The sequence below is a fragment of the Cololabis saira genome, chromosome 21, assembly GCF_033807715.1.
Source record: "Cololabis saira isolate AMF1-May2022 chromosome 21, fColSai1.1, whole genome shotgun sequence".
NCBI lineage: Eukaryota > Metazoa > Chordata > Actinopteri > Beloniformes > Belonidae > Cololabis > Cololabis saira.
The window spans coordinates 28,738,310-28,763,030 of NC_084607.1; the positions used below are offsets into that span (position 1 = coordinate 28,738,310).

A 24,721-nucleotide genomic window follows, 5' to 3' on the forward strand; every position below is an offset into this window, starting at 1 on the left:
ATCAAATATAACTGATCAAATATATGCAAAATAACAATAGAAGCTAAAGATCCAGGCACTCGAGATGAGGTGGATTAAAAGATTTAAAAAAAAGCCTTTATTAGAAGACGGCTGCCATGCCAACATGTTTCGGCCTATCTGGCCTTCATCAGGGCAAAAGCAATACAGAGGAAAGGAACCCGTATAAATAACCACAGGTGTGGTAATGAGCACAGGTGAAAATAATCACTCATCATGGCGAAAACAGGTGAACCATATAGCAACATTTTAATTGTGGGCATTGTGGGCATGTTGGCAGCCCTCTTCTAATAAAGGCTTTTTTATCTTTTAATCCACCTTGTCTCGAGTGCCTGGATCTTTAGTTTCTATTTTTCCACATTGTCTCCCGGGTCCGATCCAAGAGCACCATTTTACAGCGGTCACACCCTAACGAGCACCTTGTCGACTCTTTTTCTATTTTCATATGCAAAAGAACGATGGGTTGCAGCAATATAGCCTGTGATTATCCCTATGTGATCCTAAGATATCAATCAAAAGAAGCTGGCAAAGGTACATCAGTCATATCAGTTTTGTTTACTGTTTTCCAAAAGGTTTGAAACATCCCACACCTTAGTATAACTGCAGTATGATAATAAACCACCAGCTGAAAACACGAAAGTAACCTGCGTAGTACACAGTCCTGTTTCCACAACAGCTGGAAATATGTGTAAATCAAATATTTATTTGTTGCAAAACATATTCATTTTGAATTGGAAAAGGTATCTATCCTACAACAGAAGTTAAATAGCAGCATGGGGAAAAAAAAGGTGACACATATACATATATATACAGTACAGACCAAAAGTTTGGACACACCTTCTCATTCAAACAAATGGAGGAGTGTGTCCAAACTTTTGGTCTGAACTGTATATGTATATATAGACACAAAATCTAACATCCACATTAAGCCATTAACAAGACCTCGCTTATATCAGCAGAAGAAATCCCCAAATTGTCTATTTCACAACATGGCTCTTGAAATGGTTCTTGAAAGCAGAAATTATGCAACAGAAGTAAATATATCCCCATCCAGCAAAGTGGACAGCTAGTTAAATCAGCAATAGTGTACATAACCTTTAAAAAGTAACAGTGAAAGATACTGTCACAACCGTCATGTCACAATAATCTTTTTATTCATGATTTCACATTCAGCACGTGAAATATTCTTATAGCCTTACAACTGATTAGAAATTATGTCCGTCGAGCATTAACTCGCTTTATACATCAATTTAAATACCTGTTAGATTCATAGACAGGGTTTTCCTTTCTTTTATTTGCTCATATGAAAACACATTCATCAAAAACACTTTAACTGAGACTCATACTTTCATGTAATAATCATTTTGCATTGTTGCTTTTAAGCTCTAATGACACAAAAACATAAGCGGTAGAGCGGGGTATATGAACAGTATCGCAGTATACTAACGCTTCCTCCACCCTAAAGAATCAACAGAACAAGGAAAAGTCGGGGTCCTTCAGTCCATAGTGGTACAATCTCCAGCATCTCCAGACCCATCAAATATTTCTCCATTATAACATCTAAATCATACGAGCTCAACTGTACGAGGTAACACCCAAGTCATTTCTGGAGAGTTTTTAAGATTTTCTCCCACTGCTGGACAGTCTAATGCTGTCACTTCTCCCAGCCTTTTCCTCCTGGCTGCTGGGGCAACCTGAGCCCCACGAGGCCGGCCACTTGTTCGGGGCTGCGCTCTCCCTTGGCGTGGTAAAGGTTGTGAAGGGCCATGTGGTTCCTGGTGGACGCCAACAAACACAGGTATGCTTGCGAGGCATGGTGCGCCTCCTGTTGGGCACGGCAGTATCTTTCTGCTGTTACCTGTGATGGGGAGAAATACAGACAAGAATGAGCCATGACACTGTACGTTCATTTCATTTTCATTTTTAAACAAACCAATCACCATAAAGAAAAATGCCACCAAACCAAGTTTTTCTGTTTGTGTGTGTACATATAAATATGTATACACACTTGTATATCTATAGAGAGCATTAAATTCAGATTAATATATCTTGGGATATATTAAAAACTGGAACAAATATAAAATGACAGCAAGAGTTCCTTGGAGCCGTTTTGCTTCAGTGACTACACATGCATCCTGCAACCGTGGCGAGCCACGCTCTCCCAAGCATAAACAAGCAAAGCATTAAGCTTATCTGCCCAAAAAGATATACACAAACACTTGCATGGACACACAGACAGATTGCTTAATTACACAAGTTTAATGGAGGAGCAGAGGGAGAATTGGAACTAAAAACAGGGCTGTCCTTGAGAGATACAGATTAGGCTCTTTAGTAGACTAATGGTAAATGGATTTGTGAATGAAATTAACTCAGTTGATTACAAAAAAAATGTTAATTATTTCTGAAGAATCACCGTCTCTAAATTTGAATGTAACAGTTAAAATAAACAAAAACAATGTATTCCCTATTACAATACATTTTGAATAATAAAAATGTCTAACATTCAAAATACACATGGGTCAAAGACGTGACGCTTACTTTTTCTGTCCGATGGAACTTTTTACCTAATAATAAACATAAAAATGAATAAAAAATATAACATGTATGTCTAATACGTTCCTTCTACATGTGCCCACTCTTATTTTATTTAAACATGTTGGTTATTGGTCATTTTCTGCCATCTGAAGTGTGAAAACATCATGTGGGGTGACCGTCCGGCCTTGACTTCTGTTTGGACAACTGGTTTTAAATCACATTAAAACAATTTAAAAATAATGCTTGCCCTATTGGGCATACTTTCAAACTTGTTTTAGATTTATTGATAAAGTTATGGAACATTTGTACACACATTTCAATCATAATACACAAACTAATCTTGTCCGAATATGTTCATTGTCTGAATTATCATCTGGGGTGACCATGAAAAAAATACAATTGAGGGACTTTTATATTGACAATCATCTCAAAGAGGATGTTGCATCAGCCAGTTACTCCATGAGGGTCCCAGAGAGACAACCTGCAGGTCAGTAGTCTCTCTCTCCTTTACAAATAAATCCTCTTTCCAACTGCTGCAGTGTATACGTCACATTTTGATATCATGTGGGGTGACCACCCTAAAACTGTAAATAATTCGTTTTATTTGCAAATCTATATTTTGAAGGTAAATTTGTTAGTGATATGTGGTGAGAAGTAGCTAGCTTAGATCATATAGCTAACTGTTAGCCTGTTATATTTGATTAAACTTGAAAGCATCATGTGGGGTGACCACCTGTCATGTGGGGTAACCAACAAATGGCAATTCTGTATCAAATTCAAAATTGAATGTCTATCAGTTTTGGTTCAAATATGAATTATTGGTATAGCATGCATAAGTGGATACACCTTGTACACATTTTAAATCAGTTTTATGAATTTTAGAGTAAGTAAGAGGGTGACCCTGCCATTATGGATAGAATGTATTTAAAAATGTTTTTTAATGGTTTTTTCTGGTTGGTAGAGGATGGCAATGCCCAGGACTGTCACTTAGGTAGAAGCACGGGGTGGTAAAAATGGGGGAAAAAAATGGGATAAAAAAAAATGAGGAAGGAAAAAAAAAAAAAAAAATGCTTTTTAAAAAATGAAAGGAAACATGTGTCTATCTTTCTTGAAAAGTTAATTTAATTACTGATACTTATTAAAATATACATTTTGTTATGGAAATCTATTAATTTTGAGATAAATTACGGTCGCCCCAAATGAGGCCTTATACGTCTTTGACCCACATACAGGACTGTCTCATAAAATTTGAATATTGTGATAAAGTTCTTTATTTTCTGTAATGCAATTAAAAAAACAAAAATGTCATACATTCTGGATTCATTACAAATCAACTGAAATATTGCAAGCCTTTTATTATTTTAATATTGCTGATTATGGCTTACAGTTTAAGATTAAGATTCCCACAATATTCAAATTTTTTGAGATATTTTAGTTTTCTTAAGCTGTAGCCATGATCAGCAATATTAAAATAATAAAATGCTTGCAATATTTCAGTTGATTTGTAATGAATCCAGAATGTATGACATTTTTGTTTTTGTAATTCCATTACAGAAAATCACAATATTCTAATTTTCTGAGACAGTCCTGTATACTAATATAAAGAGACATAACGGTAACCATAGTAATAACACGCCGCGGATAAATACAGTTCACTGAAGCTTTTCCGACCATTTCAGATCAAATTTAAGAAGGAACTGGGTATTATCTGAATGGTTTTGTTAATTTATTCAGGTTTTGTTCATATTAGCATGGCTGCCGAAGAACAATCAAAACTGACTTATAATGATGAGAGAAAGTGAAGCACATGTGGTGCTGCGGTTCAGCTGTGGTTCAATTAAAACATCAACAACACATGCTGGAGGCTAATGTAGCATGCCCTTCTGCAGGTAACCTTGCCCTTAAAAAGAGCTGGTAAACAACACAAGCGTTCACAACAACCACTTTTCAAAGTCAGTGTGTGTATTTGATCTGAAGCGAGACCTGTAAATCGTTTAGGTTCAAATGATTTGCGCATTTAACAAGGAAAACACGAGTAAAGAAGAGTTGTGTGGAAAGCTAACACTAGCAGTGTGAGGCTATTTGTAGGCATTCACTGTGAGGTAAACTCACCTTATTCTTGCGAAACTGATCCATAACATAGTTAAAAGCCGGAGACTGCTTGTAACTCGGTCCTTGTATTAGACGTAATTCTTTTAATATCCCTCTGCACACCGTTAATGGAGATGACAGCGCCGCCATGTCTGAAGGGGGATCGGCGAGCCAGGCATTACCAATCCAGCACGGAGAAGTGGATCGACCTGCGTCACGACCACTGGGGGGCGCTGTCGCACCCAGATCACCGAGAGTCTGTACCAGCCAGGCAGCGCGTGTATGGAGGTAGATTTGTGTCTTAATTATTCAATAAAAAAAAGGCTTCAAAACTTTTTTCACTTCAATCAATAAAAAAAAATGACTTCAAAACTTTTTTCTACGGAGCCCCTCTGGTGACATTTGAAAAAAATAAAATAATAACTCGTGGCCACGAGATAATCAATGCGTGGCCACGCATTATTTTACTCGTGGATGGATTTACTACTGTCTGGACTTCGTGGATGCAACTTCCTTGGTGGGATGGTTATTCATCATTAATAACGGTAATTATAGTCAATTTATATTAAAGAGCAAGAGTATTGTCATGGCGAGTGTAGTAATAACATGTGACATTTGAAAAAAATAAAATAATGCGTGGCCACGCATTAATTATCTCGCCACGAGTTATTAATGCGTGGCCACGAGTTATTAATGAGATAAACTCGATTTCTTTATTTTTTATTCATATTTCTTTGTTTGAATAAAAATATTTTTTTGATTGAAGCAACGTTTTTGGGATTGAATAATAGAGACACAAATGTCCTACCCACAATATGGCCCAAACACAAAACAACACTATTTCAATCAAAAAAGTTGCTTCAAACAAAAAAAACTTCACTTCTATCAAACATTTTCAATCCAAAAAAAGTGTTCAAATGCAATGTTTTGGGTTTCAAATATGTTTTTGCATTCAAACACTTTTTTTCTTGTTTTGAACATTATTTTTAATTGAAGAGATTTTTTTTTATTGAAAATATATATATTTTTTTAAGCAACTTATTTTTTGATTAAATGATAAAGACACAAATGTCCTACCCATAATATGGCCCAAACACAAAACAACACTACTTCAATCAAAAAAGTTGCTTCAAACAAAACAAACTTCACAAACTCAACATTTCCAATCAAAGGTAAAGAAAATGCATTTTTTTGAGTCTCAAATATACACTTTTTTTTCTTTGATTGAAAAATTTTTTTTTGATTGAAGTGACATTTTTTTTAATTGAAAATATATTTTTTGATTGAAGCAATCTTTTTTTTGATTGAATAATTAAGACACAAATCTACCTCCATACACAAGGTTATTAAAGCCTAAATTATGGTTCCACGTTAAATCGACGCAGAGCCTACGCCTAGGGTACGGCGTAACGCGGAATCATAAATAGTCCTTAATGGATCCATCCATGCGTCTGTTGGGTACAGGACTTTGTGGTTCAAATAGTCAAGAAGGTCCAAGATCTATAAAATATAATTGAGACATAAAATAAATTCTGCACAGAACTGACTCAAAAAAAGGCAAAAATGACTAAAACCTTTAAAAAAATATGATATAATAATAAAAAAATTGACCAAAATAAAAATGCACAATAACCACAGAAAGGTAATAGAATTACAAAACGTAAGAATGTTCAAGTAACCATAAATAATGGATAATGGATAATGGATAATTCTGGCTTATCCTTATCCTTATCCTTTGGTGGACAAATGCTGGAACATTTACACATCTGTGCCCAGGGGTCTTTTCTTCTCACTCATTTCTTACTGTGTTATCACTGATGTCTTAAACTGGGTGAAAGGTCTGGCGAAGAGTGCTGTAAGCTTTACAATACTAGTGTAGAACTGCTTGTTCTCATTGGTCCAATGGAGAGAAGGTGCAGTGATTGGTTTGTGAGCTGCAATCACATGGTTCCCACCTTCAGCTTCAATGAAAGGCTGTCCACTATAGACTATCTGTCCACTTTATAATGAAGAAAAAAAAAAACGAACAAAGCCTGCATGGGTAAAGAGTGTGGAAAATAGGCGAAGAATAGAGTTAAGGCAGGGTGGAGTGGGTGTAGAAGAGTGTCTGGAGGGATCTTACAAGACGGCAGTGAGGCGGCACCACTGACCAAGAGACAGAAAGCAAAGCTGGAGGCGGTGAGCGTGAAGACGTTAGGATTGTCTTGAAAGGGTGAAAAGGATGGATAGAAACAGGAACAAGAGCATCAAAGGGACCGTCAGGGTTGGGTGTCTTGGGGATAAAATAAGAGAGGGTAAATTGAGATAGTTTGGACACATAAGGAGGAGGGATACATGTATAATACATAGGTAGAAAGATGCCTGAGATGGAGCTGCCAGGCAGGAATATTTACAGTTTTGGTAACACACCCAGCTTTTCACGCTAAATCACATTTGGTGTGATTAAAGGAATTACTGTTTAATAAACAGCTCATACTATGAAGATTTGTGATTGGATCTGCTTACAACTCCTGTTTGCCTCTGCTTCTTCTCCTGTTTACTATAAATAGAAGCGTTAACAGAGATGTATAAGCCGGTTGCACAATGGAGAACAAAAAAAGCTGTAATTTGGTCCATATAAGGCAAGGCACATTTATTTTTACAGCACAATTCAACAACAAGATGTTGCACAGTACTTTACAAAGACATTAAACCTGATTTAAAGTTGATGTAAAGTCACACAAAAAAAGACCAAAATATACAATAAAACCTGTAACGGTGAAATTTCACAAGCCATCAGTAGTGTGGGGATGCATTTATCACCATGGCAACAGTGAGTTTGGCTCAGGGAATAAAAATGCAGAGAAGACAATCATTTAGTTTTCACAACACAGACGTTAATCAGAAGTCTTTTATGGCTGCCAAACATAATGCAGAACAAGGAGTGTAGAAGTGCTTATATACATAAGTGCTTCATCACACAGAGATGACTGACTCCTCGAAGAGAAAAGCAGAGCGGTCTGTAAATCTGACCTGTCACACCGAACACTGATTTCTTCTGCAAACAAAAATCACCCTTATCATTGCATTGGATCTGACTCTGCATAAATGAGTCCGTAAATGTGTTTAGATGTCAGGTTTTTTACACGTCTGGTCATCATATGTGTGGATGTTTCATGGACATCCAGAGATTTCAGGTATTCCAGCTTGTGTATTGATGATTGACTCTAGGGGGAGCCAGTCTCTTATTAGTTTCGCACCAGTTTGGTTCCTCGACATTTGTTGGAGGGCCCCCCTCCTCCGCTCTTCCACCTTCTCCATATCTCTCTCTCTCTCTTTCTCTCCCGCTCTCTCTCACACACTCTTTCAATGAATACTAATGCAGCGAGTGGGCCCACCTCCCATCTTTTTGCAGGGATGGGCGGGAGAGGGGAGACAGAGCAATTCCAGCTCAGTATCTTTCCTCATGAGGTAGGCAGTGCTTGACTAGCAGCGGCCCCCCTAATGCCTTTTTTTCCTCCCACTGAGCAAAGCTGGTAATACTGTTCCTTGCTACTGCAACAGTGTCTAACCTGTGTGAGTGGGGCGTGATATGTGACCAGAGTTAAGAAAAAAGAACTGAGGAGATCTGTGCCTGCTTTTTGTCATCTGGATGGGAAGTCTCTTTTGGCTGGAGAGAGAGAAGCCAGCAGAAGGAAGCCGGGGAAGGGGAACAACTGGCAACAGCCAATCCCCCCTTCCACTTTTAGACTGGAGACAACGGAGGCCACTGGAGTATTTGCTTTTATCTTTCGTTTTTTGTTCTTTTTTTTTCTCATTGCGCTGCTCGGAGGTGCTTTACCTTTTCATTTGCTTGCTCTTTCGGTCCTCTGTCTTCTCATATATTTTGCCATTTATCTGGTCAACAATTTCTTCTATTTATGAGCCAGACAAGGAGAGAGAGAGAAGCAGAGAGACAGAGAAAAAGAAAGACAGAGGAGGGGGATTTTTCCTCCCCCATTTATCCTCCTTTTCGCCCCTTCTTCCATTCTTCCTTCCCTCTCCATTGCTCTCACTTCCAGCCTTTTCTATCCCTGTGCAGCCCACGCGCCCTCCTCCCTCCACTGCTCCCTCCTCCTCCTCCCCTCTACTTCAGTCACTGTCCACCCGTAACTTTGACCACTTTTTCTTTTTGACTCCATTAATGTTTTTATTTCTTTGCTTTAAACAGCTCTTATAGAGTTATTTTAATTGGCTTGCTTGTGTTTTCTATTTATGCCTTTTTCACTTTTGTACCTTTTCCTATTCCCCCCCTTTCTCTTTTTTCCTCCAACCATCACATGCATCTTTTTTTGGCTGATTCTTAATTCTAATCATAGGTAGGTCTATTTAGTGTTTAGTGTCTGTCTCAAAGTCTTTGTTTCTTTTCTGTGTATGCAAGGTGTTTTTTTCCGTTTGTTGCACGCATTGACACACACACACACACACATAGACAAACACACACACACACACACATACACGTACACACACTCACTTGGCCTAGCTCTGGTATGATCATGGCTCTCCTCCAATCCAGCTCTCAGTTAATTATTGCTTCATGCCATGTCCTGCTCACGTCACTCTTTCTCTTCCATCTGTGTTTTCTGACTCAATTTTTCTTTTCGTTCTCCTCCACTAAGACCACCGTGACTCATCAAGCAAGCACCTTCTCCAGTCATCATCAGTGAACTTCATTTTTGTTAAATGTTGTTGCACAAAAGTCCGTTCTTCCATTAAAGCAGAGATGCACCTTCATCACATGATTTCCTCTTCACATGTCTGTCCTTTTCTGTTTGCCGCCACACACACGGAGAGGCACTCAAACTCTTCCTCTGCTTGTCAGAGGAAATAACATATCGAGGTGTGCTCCAGTTTTTGATCAGGTGAAGGTCAAACTAAAGCAGAGGCTTAATTCCTGAGCGGCTTCGTGCGCCGCCGCCACAGAGAGTATTTCAAAACCAGCACTTGTCCGTTCTGTTGAGGTGTCATCTGTGTTTATAGAGCTCTCTGCGACCGATTTTGCTGCCCTCTTTTCCTCTCTCCTCCCTCTTTCTCCTCCCTCTCTCTGTCTGGTATCTTTCTCCACCGGCTCTCATCCCACAGACAGACAAACACAAGCACTCAAAGAGAATGGACTAGAAAAAGCTGGCTTTATCATCTTGAGGAATTTTCTTTTTTTTTTCTCCAATCCTTGTTTTTCCTCTGCCACAATTTGAACTTTTTGGCTTCATACTCACCTACTTTAATCAAGTCACTTCACATCTTTTGTCTCTCCATTGCATCAACATTTTCACCCCTTCTGCATTGACCCACTAATTGATTTATTTGTGGTCATTCTTTTTGAATGTTTGTCTTTTTTTATTAAAAAATAAAATCATGTCCTACCATTCACCCATCATTGATGGCTTACAACAGAGAACTTGTTACTTATTTTCCTTTTTGATTTTGTTAGCTTGAAATTCAACAACTTGACAATTTGACATAAATTGAAATACAAGGGGAAGATTATAAGTTTGTTATGTTTTAGTTAAAAATGTGGAAGCCATGGGGCTTCAAACTATTTGGCTAATGGCAAAGTAAGTGAATAATTGGAGGTTTGTGTGCATGTGTGTGGCATGTAAGCTACAGAGAGGCACAGCGGTAGACAGATGCACAGCAAAGTAAAGAAAACCTCATAGCTCATCTCCTTGTCCATCTCCTTTTTTATATTTCCTTTTTTCCCCCCTGAAGGAGATTTAATGCTGCTCCTCTTCTTAACATGAAGATAATGGGAAGATGGACGCATGAGCTCCCGTTACCACGATAAAGGCTCTCTGGATGTAGATATTTTCCAGTGGAATTACCCTTTAAACCCTGGATTAGAGTCCAAAAGACAAAAAATAATTAACAGTAACCAAAAACTGCTCTAAATTCTGGACCTCTTCTTTTTATTCTTCTTTTTTTCGTGTGACACTTTTAATGGACTGAAGCCAATTTCAATATTTCTTTCTCGGCTATTGAATCTTAATGGGATTTCACTATCGCGGATTACAGACTCAAGCAGCATCTTTGTCAATTAGCTGATGTAGTAGCAGTGAATCTAATTTCTCCATCCACTAAAGTGGTCAAATTTATAATGTCTCAGTGTTAAGAGTTATATAGGTGAGTATGTTGCTTTAAATCTGCTCATCCTATTGCTGTTGCATGTTGTAAGTGATAAATAATGAATGTAGATATTCATGTAAAGTGTAATTCTTCTTCATAAAGGCAGTATTTCTGCATGTGTGTGGGTGTTCAGGCCCGTCATGGATGTCTATGTGTATAATACGTTTGCTGGCGGATTACCACATATCAGAATCAGCTCTCACACTCTACCTCAATCTATTCTTCATACAGTATATATGTACATACACACGCGCACGCACGCACGCACACGCATACATACATACATACATACATACATACATACATACATACATACATACATACATACATACATACATACATACATACATACATACATACATACATACATACATACATACATACATACATGCATACATGCATACAGACATATATATACCTGCAACTCTGCTTTTTGTTATTCTAAACATTCATGTCATTTTCTGTAACATCATCCTGTTCAGGGTTCAGGGGGCTGCTGGAGTCTATACCTGCTGTCACTGGGCCGCATATGGGGTACACCATAGTCATCCATCACCAAGCCACAGAGACAAATATATATATTTATACAAAATAACATGATAATAGTGAGAAAAAACAAGTCAAATTTCAGTTCTCCGTTCTTCAGTCCCTTTGCACAACCATTCAGTGGAGCAGCCACTTCTATCAGTCACATTACCTGGTGACTCCACTTTTATTTAACCCATTCAGACCTGAGGCTACGTTTAGAGAAAATACTTGCACTCTGCGGTAAATCGCTGACTTCACCCTTTTGCTGCCTGTATCAGAATCTAAAATAGTGAAACAAAGAAGGAATGGGTTTCATCAGGTCATACTGGGTTAAAAAAATGGGAGTGTGTGTTAGTGTGTAAAGGATGTTCGTAGATCAATGAATGAATCTAAATGAAGACAAACGCTACACTGCTTATTTTGCAGAGAAGTTATTTTTATCAGTTGTTAACTGAACAAGAATTGTAGTATATTTTATTTCATACAGAAAAGGGCGTTCAAGTGCTCTGCATATGTTTACATCTGCAGAAAAGCACACATTAACACTCATTTTTTCACTAAGGCACACACACACACACACACACACACACACACACACACACACACACACACACACACACACACACACACACACACACACACACACACACACACACACACACACACACAGATCATTTGTCAATCTATCTGTCATGAGTGCAACAGTGACTGACCTCGTATCTCTGACTAACTTACAGTAACAATCATCTATGTGGCGTTGGTGTGTGTGTGTGAGTGTCTCCACTGTGTTAAATCAAGGTTATGGTGTCAGACCTGCTAAAACCCACCTGAAACCTGCTCTCCTGACCCGGGTCTATTACCCAGCCATGTGACCCCCGTAGACTATCCACAGATGGGCACTTAAGCTCAGGTAGTCTGTCAGAGCTGTCACAGCTTCCAGGCTGCAAAATGGACGTCTCGCTCGCACACTCTGCCTCTGACACGAGGATCGCTGCCGTCTTTTTGCTGTAATGATCACAGAAATAATCCTCCGCAGTTTTTATCAACACCTGCAACACACTCTTCGCTGTGCTGTTTTAAAAAAATACGCGATGGAGCAAGGCAGAGGCAAAATGGACGCTGTTGTGAATGCTATGTCCCACTTAGATGGAGAAAGGGCAGTTTATCTGATTTGACTGGTGTTTCATAGAGAATGCAGAGGATTTCTCAGAGGTAGAGAGAGCATTAGAAGAGTTACATTGAAGAAGTGATTTGTGATCCATTTCTATCTTTTTTTTTATCAACTTCTGGATCAGGGTAGTAATCATGAGCACTCTTGTTAGAGACAAGAATATATCTTACTTTACATTGTTTCTGCCAAATGTGACACTGCAGTTAATGTTTTACTCACTTTGCATTCTGTCTAATTGAATAACAATTTGACTGAACAATAAATCAGTGGTATTTTAATGAATGGGGCAGTAGGACATATTTCAAGCAATTTTCAGTTTTGAAAACAGATTAATGCCAGAAGCGTATGAATTAAAAAGTCTGCCAAATGTCTCTAAACAGAGCTTAAGAGATTTCACATGCACTGCGTTTGCAGTCATCTTTGATAAACAGGCCAGGAGAGGAGACAGCAGGGGCGAAGGAGATTCATAATCCCATCCCCTCTTCCTACAGATTCTTTCTCTGTCTCTCTCTACCCATGAACTACTTAATGAGACAACAAAGCAACTCTTGAGTGTGGCTCTGAGCAGTACATCCGCCTTAATGAAACCAGCAGTCACCCTCTATTACACATTTTTCTTTTTTATTCTGCAAATTTTCACCCTACGTCCTCAAAGGATCACAGAATCACAAAGCCCTGCCGCATGTTCCTGCGTGCACCGGGACCTTCAGCGTGCAAAGATGTCTCAGGCTTATAAAAGCCAACGTGTGGAGCGAGTTTAAACCTAATGCCTCGGGTTCACATTATGTGCAGTGCTGCAATACGACCCCATCCATCATCCTGTTATAAATGAGTGGATCAGTCCGCGGAGCTCCATCTGAAGCTCGTAACATCCTGCAGTGTGTGCGTCTGAATCCCGCTCGCCCATTACAGAGTGAGCAAGGGAGCCTATGTGGGACGACTTAAAAAGTACATCTCGATTTTATTGGCTGTATATTCACTTCAAGCTAGCAGAATATGGGTCATGATCTGATATAAAAAGGCTATTCAATAATTCATCTGAGCTGATTAAGAGGACTTGTATCGACAGAGACGCTGTCCATGAGAAGTGATGTACACAGAGTGCACGGAAATGCATTTAGGCCTCTTTACAAGATTAGGATGAACTTAAAAAAAGACAAGGCAAGCGGCGAGTGGGCACCGTAAACCTTCTGTTTTAATCTACTGTAAACTCAGCCTTTTATTTCACATGTCATCGCTGAGGTGGCGCATGTACACGTGAGGACTGTCGTTATTGGTGATTACATGTTGCTGCCTGTACACGTTGTCTCAGTTTGTGTGAGGTCCATCAATCTATTAAATATGAAAAGTACAATCTGTTGCCCCTGCAGAGACTTGTTTATAATTCATTAGCATATTCCACTTAACCATTTGTTTACCTAAAGTGTGTCCCAGACTCTTTTTATATGGACTTACGTTTGGAGTGTTGTTGATATATGAGTTGTGTGGTTCTTGGAGATGCAGGAAGAGAGATTGTAGTACTACGGTACATTTTGGAGAAATATATTGTTTGATATATTAGGTTGAGTTTTTCTTGCTGAAACGCAATTAAACAGATTAAGGACGAGCATTTTTTTCTTCTTTATAAAACAGAGATGGCCTTCGCTGTAGATTTGGATTGTTTAACGGTGACGCAGAGAGCCTTATTTAACTAAACATAAAATTACTTGCACATTTCCAACTGCTCTGTTTAACTGGCTTTATTAATTCCAAGCGGAGCAGGTCAGAGATTGCACACTGTGCCAAAGCACAGCTTAGCTTTATTAGAGTCTAACTGTCTGCGACCTGCCTCTAACCCTCTGTCCTCCCTGTTCCCTTTGCAATAACAGACTGGCAGGCGTCAGAAAAACAAACTACTCCAAGCATCTTTTCAGAGGAACAGAAGTGAAGCTGCTCCCGTGGAGTACAATTACCTTGAAAGTGCGGCATTGCCCTCTTGACCCGTTGAGGATTTTACCTAAAACCGCTGTGAGTTCTTCATGCGTGCTCCTCATTTATGATCAACACTGAAGGGATGCTGATTTTAGAGATGTGAACTTCAGCCAAGTGATGCTGCATTTAATTGCAATATTCATTCTTAATCGCAGCCTTCACTTCACGGACCTTTCCATGTGCTTGGCTGAACCCCACATATAATGAGGTGTAATTCAATTCATCATGAGGACTAAAACACATGTATTTGATAAAGCACAGCTGGTTAAAGCAAACAAACTCTCTGGTAGAGTGACACCTGAAGATGATGAAGTGTTAGTTGTTCTGGTGATTTCTTCATTCTCTGTTTCTGAGTTAATTAAACTCATCTCTCAATGCTAGAAATGTTGACAGGCGTTATCACTCCAAGTGACTATTTCTGAAATCCACGACGCATGAATGCATAGTTTAGTCTTGGGGAGGTTTTTCTTGCTTGTTTTGCTTTCCTAAAAGTTGTGCCTTTTTTCAATGTTTTATATTATTTCTAGCAAAGATATTTATTGTAATTTGTCAGTGCTCCATTTCTTGAAAGAAATTCTTGATGTGAGATATTCATTCCATCTGGCAAGTTAGATTTAATGTCATAACAACATGCTACATGGTTTACATTCCACTCACTGTTAGTAAAACAAACCCAGAACCGTAAAATCTGATTTGATCTCTAAAGACCAGTATCTGATTCACAGTCAATAATCACGTTGTCTTTTCTTTCATGTCAATTCCAGTTAAGCCTCCCTCAGTCTGAGGCTATGAGAGGGAGAGAGGAGTCCCAGGCCGCACCACCATGCTACTTCTGAGAAGCTGGGATAAAACTTTGGCTGGCAAAACGCAAGGTAAGACAACAGCGATGCATGATGGGACCTCCTTGCACCCTGAGCTCTCGCATCCCTGCTGCACATTTTCATGGATGTTTCAAAAATTACAAAAGCCTTTGGCATCTAATTCCAAAGCTGCAGGAAAAACAGCCTGGCAAAAACAGCCCCTGTACAAATAAGCCCACTATTCCATAAATATAGTCAAAATTTTCTTATTTCAAGCAAAAATGTCTTTGCCAATGGGGGAAGAGAAATCCCCTTGACTGGAATTCTCAAAATTACAAAAGTTGCCTAAAATAGTCTTCTAAATTTCCTCAAACAAGACTTTTTTTAAAAAGAAATTTGACATAGTTTTGCAGTGTAGTGTCCCTATTTGCATTGCTCTAAAGGCATTGATCAGAAAATTAAAGCATTCTTTGAATATGATTGTTGTGAATTAAATGTGTGATGCTTTAGAAGTGAATTCTTTTTAGCCGTATTCATATTTCTGTATGTGTATGGAGAGAGGAACACTAGGTGTTAAAAGATAAAAGATGACATGATTCCTACTTTGCACAGTACGTTATCATTTCAATATGTCTCATAGTTTTGTCATACATTCCTGTCCTGAATCCTTCAAAAGCACACTGTTCTTAAACTCCACCTGCCAGCTGTGTGCAGACTTCTTCTCTGCACCTTTGTTTTTTCTTCTTCTTCTTCTTCCTCCATTTTTTCCCTCCTTCTCTCATCTCGTGCACTATTATTCAGTCAGGACGTTTAATAGACATGAAGGAAAGGTGCAAGTGTGAGAAACAAAATTCCTCGCTTCTTTGAGGAGAAGGGCAACAGTGCATGTTGAGAGTGGGGGTAATGGACTATGCGCTCAGTGTGTGGGCGCGCAGTTTCTCCTATTACTCGAACCAGCTGCCTCAGCCAGCATTAGAGCGACAGTGCGGCTTTGTAACGAAGTGGCTCAGCTTCAGACGCTCCGTTGTTAGCTGAAAGTTGCACAGCAGCTTCAGCTGGTGCTGACGCTGCAGATCCACTACTATTGCCCTACGTCAGAAAACATTAACATATAGATGAAGTAGCGGCGCTGGGAAATCTCATTTACCACACCATCCTGCGGTTTTCTGGAAAAAACAGAATACTTTTTTTTTTCTTTTTAAATAATAGTCACGGATTATTAGGCTATTAGGCCAGCTATTAAAGTCCAGCAAGCGCCCTGCTTTTAGATAAAAGGTTTAGAGGAAACACAGGCTGGAATAATAGTTTAAAGGAGGTCATATTAGAATAATAATGTCTCATGAGTTTTTAAAAAGCTTTATACTCAACCCTTGTGTACCTGAGCTAAATGGGATTCTGGCCCCTCATTATATCAACACAGCTCAGTGCTGTTAATTAACTGCAGTGTGGCTTTTCAATCATTTTTCTCTCAAATCCAGTTATCAACAGACTTTTATTCAAACACATGGGAGCCCATGTCATCAGTCACAACCAATAAAAGTGAGGAATATACTGAGGCCACAGTCTTTGATGTGTGAAATATAACAGCATTTTTTTTCCAACCTCACCCTCCTAAACTCTGCTGATGCAAATAATGCACTTATAGTGGCACGTTTATGTATGGAAGTGCAACAGTGAGATGAATAAGCACCTCCTTTAGCTTTCCCAATAGTCTGCTGTCATACTCATTTGGTGAACTGGCCCATATCTTAGGCAATAATTGTTATTGATAGCACTCTTATGACTTACTTATTTAAGGGCAGGCAGATTATTGTGTCTAGATTTCAGGAACTTGGAAGTTAGGAGGCTTTGGATTAGGAAAAAGAAATAGAGAAAGAATCAAAGAGAATAGGAAACGAGAGACGGTTTGGGTCGTTTTTCCTGGGGACGCTGGGTTAATGGCAGAACGGGTGCAGCTGTGTGTTTCCTCAAGCAGACTGACCTGACTGACTGATGCTCGGCTGCTGTCTGTTTGCTTTTGCCAACAAGTGCAAAGTGGTACAGCCGCGTGTGGGCATATCTCATCGATTTCATTTAAAACTCCTGTGTGATGAAACTTTCCGGCGCGGCAAACTCAGACGAGCATATTCCTCTTATGTAATCAACAATAACCACGTTCTTTATGTTCGGAGTCAATCATTTTATGATTTAAAAAGATTTTGCTGATATAAGTGTGTATTTCAGAGTGACATCATTTGTTGTTAATTAGAAACACATTCCAACTGAATAAGGAGCCCACATACAGTACTTTAGCTTGTCCTAAACATACATTGCTATAGAACTTTGCGGTGGAATCGATTGGGTTGAAAAGCAGCAGATCAATGGTTTCTCTCATCCTTGCCCCCAGCAGTTGAGCAGTAACATAAGTCACCTGGAAAACGGCCTGCAGATCCAATCATTAGCCGAGCGCTGCACTTCCAACATTTGCTTTGGTGACATCTGTTATTTTCTGGCACGTCCTCAGATGCTGCTGCGAGGAGGCTTCAGGTGCTGTCAACGTTGCTGTCCCAGTTTTAGGATAGATGCACTGTTGAAATGAATGCTCGATTACCGATTACATGAATTGAACCAGGAACAGTTGATTTTTCTTTTATTATTTGTGGTTAATGTGTTGTTTGAATCAGAATCTTGAAGCTTTGCTTTTTTTCTGGTTTATTTTCGTCATTGTAATTCCGAGGCTTGAAACTCCAGGACGCTTAAAATGAGAAAACTCCAGTAGCGAAATTGCAGGCTATATCAACGTGATAGTCCAGAGAAACTTATTTAATCTATTGTTTTTGCAATTCAAGTGTCTCTTTCATCTAATTTTATCTGATTTTCTCTTCCTCTATGCAACTATCTGTTTGATATTATGTACATGGACGTGTTTGCCCAGTTCTTGACTGAGTGATGTGCTGTTTTTGCATCGGTGAATCCAGTGACGGGTTTGTTGTGCTGTGTGAATGCCACAGGTCAACATCTTTATGCAGCCACGATCAACAGAAAACACTGGGGTGCAGAGTGTTGTGTGTCTGGCTGTGGAGTTGACTGAGGGGATGATAGCAGCTGGCTGATAAACCAAGCACATTTCTTCATTTGCATGCTGTTACTTGGCAGAGCTCGGTACATGCTTCCAAGGTTAAGTTCTTCTTAAACAACAGAAGCTCAGAGGAAAATATATTTGATTATTTTAATCCTTGATATCAGGATAACTCTGTAAATCCAGAATACTTTGCAAGAATGACTCAAATGTCCTAGAACGTATATGATTAATGTTATGGTAAGAGATTTAATTAGGATGTTAGTGTATAGCAGCTGCAACTAATTAATTATGTTTACGCATCTTCTTTTTCTTTGCTTAAGTTCCATTAAGCTATGTTTTTTCTATCCCATTATGGAAGCTTTGTCAGACAATAAATCAGTGTATTAAAAAAAAAGATGCCCCCCTCTGAAACAATGTTGTACGGGAGATAGCTGTGCCCTCTCGCAGTGAGACGACATGAACGTGTATCTTTAGCAGAGCCGGTCACACAGAAGAAACCTTTCAGAGTCTCTGCAGTGTTGCAAAGATGAAATGGTCAAGCTTGGCCAGTGACCCTCAACCAACCCTGAATGCACTCTCCTGCAGGTAGAACATTGTCAGGCAACATCCCTCTGCCCTGCTTCAGTTGAGATGTCAAGGCTAATGCTCACCTTGCTCCGGTGGCCTCGCCACAGCAGGAGCCACCCCCACCTGAGGCTTTCAGTCTGTCTCCAATCATCCCATGGCCTTTTGCTTTTGTGACTCTTTGCTGCTAAATAATGTTAAAAGTTATTAATTGCGTTAAGGAAAAATACCAGCGAGGATTTCAGCAGAAGAACTCCCAATAGGGAGCTAACGCCTCCCCAAGGGAACTCATCCGCAAACTGTCAAAACCTGTGATATGAGGCAGCGGGCGGCGGAGAGAGACACACGTGAAGGCGCAGTGTGGGACAGGAAGGTGCTGCACATCTACTTCCAGAAATGAATATAGACAAAAGCAGAGGGCAAAGATATTATGAGCTGTTCTAAGGAATGGAAGTATAATAGGTTTGTCAAAGTCTGACTGATTAAACTGAATCCAGCTGCGTACAATGCAGCCGTTTACCTTCTTGTGCCTGTTCAGTCGATTGTTCCTGTTTGGATCTCACATTGATTTCTGAGACTGAGCTGACTTTCACAACCCATTGATAACAGGAAACTCATCTTATCAAGAAGAAAAACGCTGGGAAAAGCTTTAAATTTGTCCTCAAAAAGTTAGAACAGTTTCGCCGTACTTTTCCAACTCAGTTGTTTATTCCTTAAAATGTTAGTTATGTGTTAGGGACAGTCCTTGCCGTCATCAAAGTTTCTTTGTTCTTTGTGTTTTCGGCCTGATTTGGCCATGCATGTGAATCTGTCATGTCTAGATTTTTCTCCATTCAGAAAATATTTGGTGGCTCTTATTATCGTATTTAGCACAAATAAACAAATTATTTACTCATTTGGTTCAGAGAGGCATTATCATTTTGGAGTTCTGTTTCTACTTACCTGATAACGTCCAACATCCAGTCCAGCTCTGCTTTGGTTTCTAGTCAGTTCTCGGAGAAATACTTGGCTCTTTTGCTGCTAAATGTTCCTCCACCTTCATCAGATCATCTCTAACTGTGTCTGTAATCTGTTTAGCACCGGGCAAGTATTGCACAGCAGGTTTATAGAGCCTTTTTTTTTTAAATTTTTTTTTATTGAAACCATTTACCTTCTCTGCCAGAAAATGATGCTATGAGAGAGCTCAGAGTGACCTGCAGTGGGTTATAGGCTGGACAGCTAAACCGTCTTCTGAGATTTACTTACGAAGCTCCTCTGAATTTTACGAGGACGTTTATAGTTTATGCTAAAAACATAAACTTCGGATGTGTGCAGAAAATTTCATTGCAGACAATATTGTTTTAGGAAAAGGGAAACAATATAATTATATATTTTCTGTGAGAATAATGGATATTGCTAACTTGTGCTTTTGGAAACAGGGCCACCTGCCAGTTAAAACATCCCTTTTAAATCACAGATGTGTCAGAGTGGTCTGTGTCACCAGCTGTTTTGAAATGAAAAGACATTCGTGTCACGGTAGGATTCATCTTCAGGATAACAACTTGGTTCTATTTTTGTTGTGAATACAGTTGATAAAGGATAATATCATTATTTATCATGAGCTGAGATGGACTGTTGTTGGGAATTAGGAAAAACGAGAGTGCACACTGAGAAAAATGATGGGTTGGAGTGTTGAATCCGTTTTGTAGTGTATGTACGTGTGTGCGTGCGTGTGTGTGTCTAGGCATGTTGATTTGTTGGTGAGGGTAGGGTGTAAATAAAAGCAGCGCTAGAGGTGGACTGGGAATTAAATTAAACCTTGGCCCAGGACTGTGCCACCACAAAATGATGAGATAATCATAACATGCTTATGCAGCTAGACCCTGATATGTGTGTGTTTCGTATGTGTGCGTGTGCATGTATGTGAGTTTGCAAAAAGGTAACAAACATAGTTAACCCAAGACAGACTTGTATATATCGTATGCACCTTGGACTGCTGAATAAATCGGATACTCCATAAAAGGGAGACATTTTTATTAAATATCAAACAAAGAAAAAAAAAAAGTCTCTCAGTAACGTGTTTTCCGGCATAGGAGACCCCAAACTAAGTGGCAGTGTTGTGTGATGTTAAAGTCTTTGAGTTCAGACACCCAATAAAAGGCTTCAATGGAAAGAAATACAACAAAAAACCAACAGAATTTGCCCCCATGATCCATGTGGGACTGAAGCAAGTATAGAAAATTAATTAATGAGCGCATGTCTCAGGCTTGTTGGTTTATAGGACATCAATATCACAGACAGCCGAGCACTTAACACAAGATATTTCTGCCCCAAGTCTCCCCACAAAGTATCTATTAATCTTTATAAGACTTAATGTGCAGTACATGCACACACGTACACATACCTTCAACAGAAAAATGACCAAAAATAGCAATAAATATTGGAGAAAGATGCAGAACATGCTAGCAATACACTAACCATTATGAAGTGTCTTCTCTATGTTACACAACATCCTGTGCTAATGGAGGCTCAAAGAGCCACATTTCCACCAGTGTCCAAAAAGAGTAAATATTCACTCCTCAGCTGCTAAAGGGCAAGCTCTTTTTTGACACATGGATAACACATTTTCTGTCCAGACTGAACAGAATTAAAATATCTGTCACGACAACATAGTCCTCTGGTATTATCTGTAGCTGTTGCCCAGGTGTCTGATACCTATTATGAAACAGGAAAAGCCTCAGGCTGACATTAGACTCCTCTCTGTTGCTCTTAGCCTTCGTCAATATGTTCTGTGTTTACTCGGTGTGTGTTTTCAAAAAGACTTTTGATTGGCTGTTCATGTCTCATGTAGAGACCAGGGAATGATTAATATTACGTTTTTATTTCAACTAAATGGCTAAGCACTTAAATAAAATACACTGCAAGTGTTTACACGACCCATCGATCAGATCACCGTATAACATCTAACATAACCTTCTGAGGTCTGTGACATGCTTTGATCAAAAATATCACAGAGATACTGTACAGGGGCACATTTTATTAGCCATTAATAGCGGCCAGTTTGAGGGGGCGGAGTCAGCCGCTCAACGCTACTCCACCTCTCATCAGAATCAGAATCAGAATCAGAAAAGGGTTTATTGCCAAGTTTGTTAAGGACACACAAGGAATTTGTTGTGGTGATTGGTGCAATACAATACAAATATAAAAGCAAATATATAAGAGATAAAATGTATAAACAGAAATGTACAATATGAGGTTTTTAAAGTGCCGGATATGAGTCTGATATGAGTCTGATATGAGTCTCATTTCTGAGGACTGAACCTTTTTCAGATCTGTCATGCAGATGGAGTTACTAAAGTTGGAGTCTGTGATGTCAGTTATTATTTTACACTTTTTTTTTGTTTTTCATAATATATCTTCCTTGAGCTCTACTACCTCAGCAGATTGTAAATCAAACTGAAAATGCCCAGGAAAGTCTTCACTTTTTCTCCTTTTTTAATGAGGAAATTCTATTTAGTTCTTGTACTGTTGAATCTAAACCAGAATAGTAACCTCTTCAGGAGCTTCCATTGTTGAGCCTTATTCAATCAAAAACCCTCCCACAACTGCAAATATAGGACAGTCATAAACCACCATGTTCCACTGCAGTTGTCTTGATGGTGACGAGCTGATAAAATTCATGAGATTCCAGGCAGCGACAGGTCCTGTGGGTTGTGTGTGTGTTATAGAGCGGAGCCTCAGTGAATCAGGGCCGGGGCCTCGGGGGGATTTGGAGGACGGTCAACACCTTGTTGTGATCCTCAAGCTCTTCCTGTTTGTTTAGGAGGACCCATGCTTGGTTTACAAAGGCCTCTGTTTTTGTTTTAAACCTCTTTAATGTGGTTAAAGGTCTCATAACTGAGGCTGGTGATATGAAAATGAAATGGAAATAGATTTGATTGGCTAGATTGGTTAATTTTGAGAGACAGAGGTTCATCACTTAACACTGAGAGTGTGCATCTTGTAAACAAACGGATCCCTGATGGGGCTTCTTATATGAGCTTGTGTGTATGTGTGAGGTTGGTCAGCGGTATTGCCAGTACTTTTCTATGTGTTTTTCAGCAGTTTTTGCAAGTGTGCTCGAGTGTGTTTGCACGTTCACTTTGGTTTCGGTTGAGATTGGGAGTAAGTCTGATGCAAAAATATTAATTAGCAAGAGTGATGAAGGAATGGGAACGGGAGTAAAGGATGAAAAAACCTTGCAAGACACACAAACATACACAATGTACACACATTGTTATCATTCACTGTCTCGAGTCCTTACTTTCCACTGATATATATCACTCCCTTTATCTTTTCTTATTCCTCACATTTCTCTCCATTTTTCTCTTACTTTCCGCTCTCTGCATCATTTTATCCTTCATTCCTCCCTTACAGTGTTTCAATTAAAATTTGCATGTATCAAGGGAATCTATCATGGCGATGATTTAAATGGAGGGCCTGACATAAATGTAACATTACTGTCTGACTAAAGAAAATTTCATCAGCTCCGTCTGAATTTGCGGTGTCGGCTGCTTTCAAAAAGGGCTTTTTATTCTCCAGCCAATATCCGTCTGACCTACCTGTCTGCTGTATTACCTTTTGCTATCATTTTAAAACATTATTTTTTAACATTTTAGCTGCCTGCATCACATTCATGTGGATGGGAGCTGATCATTTTCTCATTCGTGTGTGTCTTTTAGCCCTTCAAGATACAAGTTGGACCTACTGCCCAAATGCAACTTAAATACCATAAATCAACTATATATACCCCAGTAATATAATCAAATCCTACTGCAATATAGTCCTGGATTCTTTAAATGTTCTGTGTATATGATGGAGGAACACAAAAAGTAGAAATTGAAGTTAATTTGCATGAAATCAGATTGTTTTAACCAAGTTTATGATGAGAGATCTTTTTTTCTAACTAAATTTACCCAAGTTCTGCTACCTGCAGTTTTACAAATGTGTAGTTTATTCCCATTAATTCCTATCAAAGTTAAGAACTTAACTTTGCTATTCTAATTGTAGCGTACTTTCACCATATTAAATGTAAAAGTTAAAGGTATAGTCTGTGATCGTATTCAAAAACATTTATTGTTATACTGGGTGAAATGGTCCTTCCATCCTGAGAGTAGCCAGTGAATAATGTGTTCAGAAAAAGGAAAGAAAAAAATCCGACCTCTCTGACAGCTTTAATCCTGTAAAAACTCTGACCAATCTGTTTTTTGCGGTCCGAATGAAACGGATTGGTCAGAGGACCAGAGGATTGGCAGGGGGGAAAGAACCCGCCCACGCCCCCCTCTGTCCCATGCGCGCACTCATCGAAAATCTAACGGCTCGCCCTGCTAAAAAGGCTAAAAAAAGAAAGCCAAAGTGCGGTTCTGCAGCGCAGGTTGTCCGCTACTGGGGGTCTGGGATGGAGGCACCTCCACCCCGGCGAGGGTGGAGAGCGCCGGTGCGGGTGGCGGTGCGCTGCGATGCCCTGCAGGCTCGGAAGCCACGGCTACGCCGTAGGGTACGGCGTAGGGTACGTGGCGACGCGCACCATTCTGCGTTGGTGTAACGCGGAACCATAAATCAGCCTTCAGTGTGTGCTGTTCTGAACTCTTCTCTGCTCATTTTGCTGGGACTTCGGGTCCCTCCGCCGAGACACAACTTTTGTGGTATCCGTTCATTGTTGTTTCTAAAAATGATGCGCAGTGCCCACCCAATCAGAAACGGTACAGATATTTTGTGATATTCTTTTATATTTATAAAAAAATAAAATTATAAAAAAATAAAGGATCCCCATAACTTTGATTGGGTGGGCAGGATGCACGTTTGGGTGGGCACAGCTCACCC

General features: G+C 39.4%; 2 protein-coding genes across 2 annotated transcripts in view; one reads left to right on the forward strand and one right to left on the reverse strand.

The window, feature by feature from the left end:
* Positions 1-1,150: 1,150 nt before the first annotated feature.
* On the reverse strand, positions 1,151-4,819 carry fmc1 (formation of mitochondrial complex V assembly factor 1 homolog). The gene is made up of 2 exons (XM_061711268.1): positions 4,666-4,819; positions 1,151-1,876 (listed from the first exon to the last, which is right to left on the reverse strand). The coding sequence occupies exons 1-2, from the start codon at positions 4,792-4,794 to the stop codon at positions 1,673-1,675; spliced, it is 333 nt and encodes a 110-aa protein (XP_061567252.1). The 5' UTR covers positions 4,795-4,819; the 3' UTR covers positions 1,151-1,672.
* Positions 4,820-8,776: 3,957 nt separating this feature from the next.
* Positions 8,777-24,721, forward strand: part of LOC133422717 (glutamate receptor ionotropic, NMDA 2B-like) — a 153,962-nt gene continuing 138,017 nt past the window's right edge. The window contains exons 1-2 of the mRNA XM_061712766.1: positions 8,777-8,981; positions 15,220-15,327. The gene's annotated coding sequence lies outside the window, so the exon portion shown is untranslated. The remainder of the gene's footprint in view (positions 8,982-15,219; positions 15,328-24,721) is intronic.